This window comes from Papaver somniferum, chromosome 1 (genome assembly GCF_003573695.1).
Source record: "Papaver somniferum cultivar HN1 chromosome 1, ASM357369v1, whole genome shotgun sequence".
Lineage (NCBI taxonomy): Eukaryota > Viridiplantae > Streptophyta > Magnoliopsida > Ranunculales > Papaveraceae > Papaver > Papaver somniferum.
Genome location: NC_039358.1, coordinates 47,625,040 through 47,635,425, shown reverse-complemented (window position 1 = coordinate 47,635,425; position 10,386 = coordinate 47,625,040). Strand labels below are relative to the sequence as shown.

At 37.0% G+C, this 10,386-nt stretch overlaps 1 protein-coding gene, 1 non-coding gene and 1 pseudogene across 2 annotated transcripts; 1 reads left to right on the top strand and 2 right to left on the bottom strand.

Annotated features, from left to right (window-relative positions):
- The first annotated feature begins 4,634 nt into the window (after positions 1–4,634).
- Positions 4,635–7,947, top strand: LOC113302241 (annotated as a pseudogene).
- A 624-nt stretch (positions 7,948–8,571) lies between these two features.
- On the bottom strand, positions 8,572–8,644 carry TRNAE-CUC. Its single transcript has one exon. It is a non-coding gene; the product is annotated as a tRNA-Glu (tRNA).
- Positions 8,645–9,509: 865 nt separating this feature from the next.
- LOC113302165 lies at positions 9,510–10,082 on the bottom strand. The gene has a single exon (XM_026551051.1). The coding sequence runs from the start codon at positions 10,080–10,082 to the stop codon at positions 9,510–9,512; it is 573 nt and encodes a 190-aa protein (XP_026406836.1).
- Positions 10,083–10,386: the final 304 nt, after the last annotated feature.

Below are 10,386 nucleotides of genomic sequence, written 5' to 3'. Positions count from 1 at the left end.
TCTAAGGTCTCTTTTATATTTATCTTTTCTTTGTTTTGGGGATTTACAGTAGAATGGTTAATTTGACTACTACTACAACATCAAGGTGTAATCTAAAAATGGGGTTTTGGTGATAATGTAATTTCTCTTCCTAATTTGTTTTCTCTATAGATTTCAGTTTCATCATATAACATCTCTCTATACATAATAGATACGATTTTGGGCTAATTTTTTTTTTCAGTGTTAATTCATTGGTTAATTTCTGTTGGGAAAATGTCGGTGTGTTCTTGGCATTGGGGTTACTATTGTTTTCACCTGTTAATGCTTTGAAGTTTAGATGTGCATTTGATTGGGTTTTACTGGATTGTGTTGCATGTTATTCTGAAAATAGGGTAATGTGAGTTTTTGATTCTCCCTATTTGGGGATTCTTATGTTCTCTTGGTTAAACTTGATTACATACTTTGTTAGATGATTTTCCTTTAGATTAATATACTAAGAATCCGCAAGTTAAGAACCCCAATTTCTCAATTGTAATTTGTAGATTGGGATTCTGTTGAATTTCAGAATTAGCTTCGTGTTCCATTTTTTAATTGGTAGATTAGGATTCTGTTGAATTTCAGAATTAGCTTGGTATTCTATCTTATAGGTATTAGCTGCACTTTATAGAATGTCAAGGGTTTACCTATTACTTGTGTAGCTTCTATTATCAATCAATTGTCTCAATATAGAGATATTGCCTCCTACTCTAAACTAGGATGTATCCTGTTTGTGGTCATGGGTCTATCAAGATAAGCAGTCCTATTTTCATTTGAATCCTCAAGAGCTAGGTTGAAGAAATGATAAGTACCTGGAAATGTAACAAACTGCCTTTTAATCTTCTCCCACTTGGTAACTTGAACAAAAGTTAACTTCTAGGTGAGGATGGAGTAGGTTTTACTAATCAGTGAAATCCCTTAGGATGTAAGTTTAATGCCACATTATGACGTTGAAGCTGTTTTGCTGTGCAGTCACATGAGTGCTTTACATTGTTGGATTTAACATATTGGGTTCGCATAGGTTACTTTTGATATGTAAAACTCTTCAATTGGACTGCTCCTGTATCTGGCACTTGCAAAAGCTATAAGGTACTTGGAAGTGAAACTAAAGTTATTTATCCCTATAGGTAACCCTCAATATGTATATGTTTCTGTTTGGTATTTCTGCTGATATTTCAACAAGTATTGACTAGTTGTATGTTTTTCTGCTGCCAGATCGGACATCTATATATCTTTGTTTATCTTATATTACCATTTGATTAAGTAAGGTGTCTTACATTGTAATGATGCATTTAGTAATCTCAGAATAGCCAGCTTGATCATGTATATGGTTCATGTTTCTGTGTTTCTTTTCCCTTTTGAGTATATCCATCAAGTAGGCCATCCCATCTTGCACAATAGTAAACGCACAGTTGATGTGCTTCTACTGATTATTTTATGCCAAGTTGCATTTTAATGGTGTCCACTCATTCCTTGAACTACTTTAAGCTCTATGTGCACTACCTTCCCAACTTTGAATGGACAATAGCACCATTTTGCTGTTCATTCACTTATTTATTATTTCTCATTAATCATCAGTGTTACGACACTCTTAGGAGTGCATTAGTTGGGGTAGTTTGATTTGGATGCTTCTGTTTGACCATGTGATCGTGCTCTCATGTCTGAAGCTCATCCTCATATTTCATTCTTCCTATTTCTTGCTTTAGCTAATTGTGTACTTAGTGTCTTTCGCATTGCGAGCTGTTTATGTATGACAAGAGGAAAATCTCTCTGAATCTCTTTGCAGATATGCAAGCATATAACACTACTGCACTGCTTAAGTGTGTATATTTGGCATCTAAGTTTCTTACGTAAGTTCGACTTGAATTTTGACTGGTGCATGATTTATACAGAGGTTCTATGGCTGATTTCCCCCCCAGCAAATTCCTGTTTCAGAAAGGATATTTCTGAATTGAGGAAAAAGTTCTATGATGAACTTGTTTTGCACGTGTTTGCTGGTAGTGTGTGTACAGCACTTCATATCAATGAACCGGCATGTTCATATGTGAACTAACATTTCCTGTGGTGTGTTGGCTTGGTAGTTTTATTTTGTCTCTAGCTTAGTACTTTAGTAGCTTCATACTTTCATTTTGATTCATATGTGCTGCATTGGTGGCAAGTTATCTTTCAGGTTGGGATCACTTTGCTGTGTTACAGTAAATTACGTTTAGTGCCTTCAGATAAAAAAATATCTTTCTTAACTAATCAATCCTTCAATGCATATATTTTTTCATTTGTAGTGACAGAAAAGTTGTTAGATGGGCAGGCAGTTAAAATCTAGCACAGTGTGAGCTTCTATTCAGTTTTCCTCTTACCACAATTGGGTTTCTTGCCTGTTGGTATATGTGCCTATGTAATTTCTCCCTCCGTTTCCTCTTCCTGCATTTTTGTTCAGTCTTTTGTCTAAGCAGAGTTAAAAGAGAGATTACTTCCTTGATATATTCTTTTCACTGGCCTTGTTATTGGTCTATTATGACAGTAACATTGTTTTGTTTAAATTAGTGTCATTGCTCGCGGTAATGATTGAAATGACAATATGCTGCTCAGTTCAAGCATGTTCTCTAAGTTTTGACCTCGAGCACATTTTTGTCTTTCGTTAATACTTGCTGCTTAAACTGATGAATAGTTCATTGCGACTGTATTTGTTTCTTCCTATCCCAATCTTAACTTAGGATGATACAGAAGTTATGGTGTGATCCTTTTATTGCTTACAGTTAGTTCCATGGTTTGTCTGCAAGGTTCTTCTTAACTGCTATGTTTGTTCTTTGTTGAATGTTAATTTTTTCAACTCTATTGTTTTAGTTCTGGTTTCATATGATGCTTACTGCACATGAATTTCTCCTCACTGAAATGTAAGTCACATCTATTCTAACTGATTAGAAGACAATAGAATCGTGACACAGTAATCTATTTCGATGATTGATAGTCAAATCCACGGATGGAAACTAGGCAACTTTGTAAGCTGTAGCTGTTTTCTTTTTCTCCAATTAGTGTCACTTATTTCTCTCTTTTGACATCAATCAGTAAGGAGTTCTTTCTCCGGCTAACCATTTATTCAATGCAGTAGACCATTTTGGTTCAAACTACGCCTAACTTTCTCCAATCACAGTCCTTTTCTGTTTCTTTAAAGGACAAGCAACCAATAATACTAGTAGTATCTAGAAATTAGGTTACTGCTGTAAAGGTGGTCGAGCTATACATATCGGAACTTGAATCCATTCCGAGTATCGCACTTTTTGGGACTTGTTGCTATATTGTGTTTGGCTTGAGACTAGAACCTGCTGTAATGGTTCCTGTTGGCATGAGAGTGAAACAAAATCATGTGTATCATACAGCATTCCCTTTTTGAGATACAGTGCAGTGACATTCCCTGCAATGCTAGATTTAACAGAAGAGCCAAAGGAATCCCAGCCAGGCATGGATTTAAGGATTCTTGGTGCCTATTTAGGTAATTTGAGTGTTACACACAACATCCTATGCAGGATTCCCGCCATTTTTTATTCAAATTCAAAATTTTCTGATAAGAGAGGTAGGTTTTAATTGCCATTAACTGCTACTACTCTTGGCTCTAGGCTGTGCTAGCCTCTTGATTTAATTAAGTTTAGTCTTCTTCTGTCCCTTGTCTTGTAAACAACTTCTCCTTCACGTTGACGCAGTTGTTATTGCTGATACAATTCCCCACTCTAGCCTACTTGCTTTTAGCATTATCTAATCCAAAACCCCTAATTAATACTACTACTAGTATCATAAAACCTTTCCCCAATTCAAAAAAAACAAAACCCTAAGAAAAGAGTTATTTCAGATTCAAATAAATGTCTCTCAAACTATCCCCAAGCTACTGCCTGTTGAGCATCATGATGAGGTTTATCTCTAATGGGATCAGTGACATAAATATGTATTTTTATAGTATCATTTTTATTTACTGAACCATCAGGTCCACCACATAAATTTGTCCTTTCATTCTTATCTGATTTTGTGGGGACAAATTATTAAACCCAAGTAGGATACCGTAGTGGTAGTTCATACATGGTACGTTGCTTTCATAGTACATACACAGAATACAGCTGTACTGTACAGTACAGGACGACAACATATAGGTGCATAAGCTGTCCCGCTCCATGGCACTCGCAAGATTACAGCTATGGTGTGTGCAGTCAGGCAATGGCCCTCCCCTTTGGAAGTGAAGTCAGGTACTCAGCTTCACCCAACCAATTTCTCTTATTCCCTTTTCTAGGCACTAGTATTATTTGTTCAACCACCATTGGATGCCACCTTTGAGATCAGTGACAGTAATAACTGATGAGGTGAAGAAGAAGTTAGATTCTTCTTTTTCAAAGCATGGAAAAAATGTGTCTCAAAAGAGAGAGAAATTTACACAGAAAAAGAAGAAAAAAAACTGTAGTTCCCGGAAAAACTGTGTGCCTCGTATGTATCGTATCCATGGACATGCAAGAAAAACCTTTTCATATCCGTTACTCTTTCATATAACTTCAAACCCAAAAAAACAACTGAAAATCCCCCTAGATTACTTAACAAACTACTACTGCACTAATCATCCACTCACAATCTCAATCCCAACAATGACACATTTCAATTTCATGTCCGTCTTTATCATCATCATTCTTCTTTTAACTCAAATTTCGAATACTAATTCTTTACCATCAAAAAAAGACATTCAGATTCTACTTCGAACAAAGAACTCTCGGACTCTTCTTGATGATACTGCTGGTAATAATCTCAATGACTGGGTTGTTCTTAACAATAGTAGTCCATGTAATTGGACTGGAATCAGTTGTGATCAATCAACATTACACATCAACTCAATTGATCTTACCGGACTAACTTTATCCGGTAATTTCCCGTTCAAACTCTGTAAAATTAAATCACTTCAGAATCTTTCATTATCTGATAATTTCTTGAATGGAAGTATATCTACTAAACAATTATCTTCTTGTTCTAATCTTCATTTCTTAAATCTCTCCAACAATTTACTTGTCGGATATTTACCAGAGTTTGTTCCAGTATTTAGAAATTTACAATGGTTAGATTTGTCTAGAAATAATTTCTCCGGTGATATTCCTTTCAGTTTTGGTGGTTCATTTCCGAAACTTCAAGTTCTGAGTCTTTTTGGAAATCTTCTTAATGGAACGATTCCGTCTTCATTGACGAATCTTAGTGAGTTAATTCGGTGTGAGATAGCTTATAATCCATTTAATCCAGGTCCATTACCAGCTGATATTGGAAAATTAACCAAACTGAAGAATTTATGGCTTCCTTATACTAATCTCATAGGCGAAATTCCTGAGTCAATTGCCGGGTTGACAGCTCTCGAGAATCTTGATCTTTCGAATAATGAGCTTTCTGGTAAAATCCCTGAGAGTATTGGAAAGTTGCAGAATGTTAAGCAGATTGAATTGTATTGGAATCGGCTTTCTGGTGAGTTACCTGCAAGTCTTGGGAATTTATCGAATTTGATTTATTTTGATGCGTCAATGAACGGTTTAACTGGTGTAATACCAGAGAAGTTTGCAGCTAATATCACTTGGGTTGAATGATAATTATCTGGAAGGCGAGATTCCGGAGAGTTTAGTTTCGAATACGAAGCTCGAAGAACTGAATCTCTTTAACAACAGATTTTCAGGTACATTGCCTGAAAGGTTGGGGGAGAATTCTAATTTGGAAGAATTTGATGTTTCGGGTAATGGTTTTAGAGGTAATCTTCCTTCTTTGCTTTGTAATGGAAACAAACTGAAACGGCTTATTGCATTCAATAATAAATTGTCAGGAAATTTTCCAGAAAGTTATGGAGAATGTGATAGTCTTACTTATATTAGGATTTTTAACAATGATATGTCTGGGAGCATTCCTGTTAGTGTTTGGAGACTACCTAGAGTTCATTTGTTAGAGACAAAGAACAATAAATTTGATGGTGTCGTACCTTCTGCAATTTCGGGGTCTCAGAAGTTAGCTCAATTGCGTATATCTGATAACCAGTTTTCGGGGGAGTTTCCTGGGGGAATTTGTCAGTTGTCTGAACTTGAAGTTGTGGATGCTAGTAGAAACAGGTTTTCGGGGAAACTACCTTTGTGTATTACTGAACTTAGGAAGTTGGAAAAGCTTGATCTTCAAGAAAACATGTTCTCGGGTGAGATTCCAAGTAATGTTAGCTTGTGGAAACATTTAACAGACCTTAATTTGTCGAGAAACCGGTATTACGGGGAAATTCCGAGTGAGCTGGGGAGCTTACCTGATTTGAATTATCTTGATCTTTCTGAAAATTTACTGTCTGGTGAAATTCCGGCTCAGCTGACTAACTTGAAGCTCAACAAGTTTAATGTATCGGGAAATAATCTGGCTGGGAGAATCCCTGTCGGTTTTGACAACAATTTTTACCTCCCTAGTTTGATAGGCAATCCAAAGCTATGTAGTCCAGACTTAAAACCTTTCCATCCATGTCCAAAAACCAAATTCGCTACTTGGTTTCTAGTAGCGTTTTTTCTCGTTTTGTGTTTACTACTTCTATTATATTTGTTGTGGTTTTTGAAGAGCAAAACTATGTCGATTGGTGAGAGCATAAAACCTTTGTGGAAGCTAACCTCATTTCATACTATGAGCATCAGCGAACGTGAAATATTAGGTTCTTTAACTGAAGAGAACCTTATAGGAAGCGGTGGCTCTGGTCAGGTTTATAGGGCGAGACTCATAACAGGTCAGTCAGTGGCAGTTAAGAGGCTCTGGGATGTTAATGCAGAAATGGGAAGACTAAGCTCTTATCAATCAGAGGTGGAGACCTTGGGACGGATTAGACACGGAAATATTGTAAAACTGCTGCTCAGTTGTGCCGGAGAGGATTTAAGAGTTTTGGTTTATGAGTACATGGAAAATGGAAGCTTGGGTGACGTTTTGCATGGAGAGAAAGGTGGAGTTCTATTGGATTGGCAGAAGCGGTTTAAGATAGCAGTTGGAGCAGCCCAAGGATTGGCATATCTTCATCATGACTGTGTGCCGGCTATCGTGCATCGTGATGTGAAATCGAACAATATCTTGTTGGACGAGGAGTACTCCCCTCGTGTAGCAGATTTTGGGTTGGCCAAGATGTTGCAGCTCGAGGAAGGGAAGGAAGCAAGTGCCATGTCCCTAATTGCTGGTTCTTATGGCTACATAGCGCCAGGTGAGTTTATACCTTAAAGTAATAGCTTATTTAATGATTGTTTATGCCTGCAGAAATAGTTAGACATTTTCTTCGATATGCATGAATATCTTCTGCGGAGAAGCTACTGAAACTAGCATATATACCTTAGAAAACTGTAACTCGTGACTGATAGTTGTGGGTGTGGCTAATCTTGCATGCAAGACCTGTTTTTTATCTTGGCACTTACAGTTACAGTGTGAACCAGGACCATGGACATCCACCAGTGGTCTATTTAAATCTCTGTTTGATGATAAATAGACCATTTTCGAGTCCAATATTATGGGGTAGACCTCACTGACATAATTTCTGTTGGTACATATGTAGAGTATGCATACACCATGAAAGTGACAGAGAAGAGCGATGTGTACAGCTTTGGAGTTGTGTTGATGGAACTGGTCACAGGAAAGAGACCTACTGATTCCTTCTTTGGGGAGAATAATGACATGGTAAAGTGGGTGACAGATGCCACTGCAACATCTGAAGATCACTGCTTGAATTTGCGTCACCTCATGGACACTAGAATAAATCCATCTTCAAGTGATTACACAGAAGTGGAGAAGGTATTGAATGTCGCACTTCGTTGTACCTCTGCGTTTCCAATGAACAGACCCTCCATGAGAAGGGTCGTTGAATTTCTTAAGGACGGTAGGGATATTTGTTTTCCTCCCACAAGTCCTAAATGTTGTAGCAATACAAGCTAGTGGTTGTACCCTAGTCTTGCTGGAAAGTGTTGCGGGATACGTGGTCATTCTCACCGTTGCTTTTTCTGAAACGGTGGAAATATAATCGAGTTGTAGTTGAAGGGAAAGATAATGTGCTGATTTTTCTGCTTAGATGTACATATGCTACATTGTCATATCATTTGCTTACCGAGTGCATCTTTTGCAACTGAAAATCTTTTCTTCTTTTGAAAGAAAATAAGGATGTTTCTGCTTGGATGTACATATGCTGCATTGTTATATCATTTGCTTACTGAGTGTATCTTTTGCAAACTCATAGTCTCTATTCTAAAACTAACTCTCACAGTCCTAATAAGGCATTGGATTTTCCCTTAACGTATCTCAAGCTTATGTAAATCTCTAATTTACTTTCATGTTCAGCTAATGCCAATGAAAGTCTGTTGCGGTGTTGCCTGACGATCACATTAGGTAGCCTGTTCCCATAGTGATATAATGACAACAAACTGGATTCAGGTAGTTAGCTTCTGTTTCTGTTTTGGTTTGTGGAATGAATTATCTTTATGCTCAAAAACAAAAAAAACCAAGTAGACCAGATCACACATACCAAAACCATTCAATTCTAAATCCATTCCAAAAATAAATGAATTCCGTTGCCGGGACTTGAACCCGGGTCTCTCGGGTGAGAGCCGAGTATCCTAACCACCTAGACTACAACGGATTGTTGTTCATGTTCATGCTTCAATAGATCTATATCAAGTGTTGGACTCGGACAGTACTACATAACCGAGACGATGATGTTAGAAACAACAAATTTGTCCGGCTCCTTGCCATGTGATGCCATTACATATGCACCGGCATAGTAACATAACTTTACAAGGGAATGGGAAAAAGTAATAAGACAGCGGATTCTCTAGCAAAACATGTCAGAATCTTTAGAGTTTGTAAGGCTTGGCAAAATTTTCCATCAAATTTTATTGCCGGTGTAATATAGAAGGAAGCAAACTTTATGACTCCAATTCATTAAGCAATAAAAAGAAAATTCTTTTTGCATTTTAAAATAATTTTTTTTTATAAGAAAATGCAGCAATGCTGGCATATTTTTCTCATTTTATAGCTATGATAGCTCTGGTTAAATTCATTTAAGGTGTCCTAAAACTATAAGTAATACTCCATTCTTTTTTTATTTTATCCCGACTAGTTTGATGCTTTTTTTTTGAGCAAAGAAGGGGAATATTATTGAGAATAAACCAAACACAGTACAAAACACGAAGCCAACTGACTGACGAACAAAGGACAACCTAACAAACAACCTAATTCTTGATTTCAGCTGCTAAGATACTAGCAATTACATTTGGAGGTTCCTCCAACCGGATTTGGTACTTGATACTAGTCCTGGCTAGTTTTGCTAGTTTATATGCTGCGATGTTGCAAGACCTTTTTTAAAAAGTAACTTGACACGACTCTAACTTTTGAAGAAAATCTTTACATTCCTTAGTAATATTTTGATCTTCCCACTTAAAACCTTCAACACTTCCATTACAGTTGTTGATTACTGATAAACAAAGGACAACCTAACAAAGGACCTAATTCTTGCTTTCAGCTGCTAAGATACTAGCAATTACATTTGGAGGTTCCTCCAACCGGATTTGGTACCTGATACTAGTCCTGGCTAGTTTTGCTAGTTTATCTGTTGCGATGTTGCAAGACCTTTTTTGAAAAGTAACTTGACACGACTCTAACTTTTGAAGAAAATCTTGACATTCCTTAATAATATTTTGATCTTCCCACTTAAAACCTTCAACACTTCCGTTACAGCTGTTGATTACTAACCAATTATCCCCTTCTATAACGACTCTTTGGAACTGCATTTCTTTGATCCAATGTAAAGCTCTGAGCATCACCAAAGCTTCTGCTTGGTTCACATCTCTGGCTCTTGTTGAGTAGGCCATTGCTGCCAAGAACCTCCCTGTGGAATCACGAGCAATTAAAGCAAAACCAGCATTAGTATTATTAGTACGAAAAGAAGCATCAATGTTAATTTTAATCCAAGACTCAGGGGGTTTTCTCCAAGTCTCTTGAGGATTGATGCAATTTTTATCATGGTTAATGCTCTGATTTCCTGAACTGTGTATGTTTATGATATTGATGTATGACATTATTCTACGCACTATGTTTCTAGGATAGTAGGTCTTATTTTCATGCATTTTTTCACATCTGGCTTTCCATAACTGCCAAAGAGTGCAAGCAGTTATGCATGCAAGATTGTTGTGTTTAGCTTCTAGAGATTGATTATCTGCAAACCAAGATATAACCCAGTTTTTGATGGAGTTGTGCAAATTCTTGGAATGATGAAGGGCTTCTGATATGCCAAACCAAACTGCATCTGAGAATCTGCAATTGCATAGAAGATGTGTAGTTGTTTCTTTTTCTTCATTACAGAAACTACACAGGTTACTAACT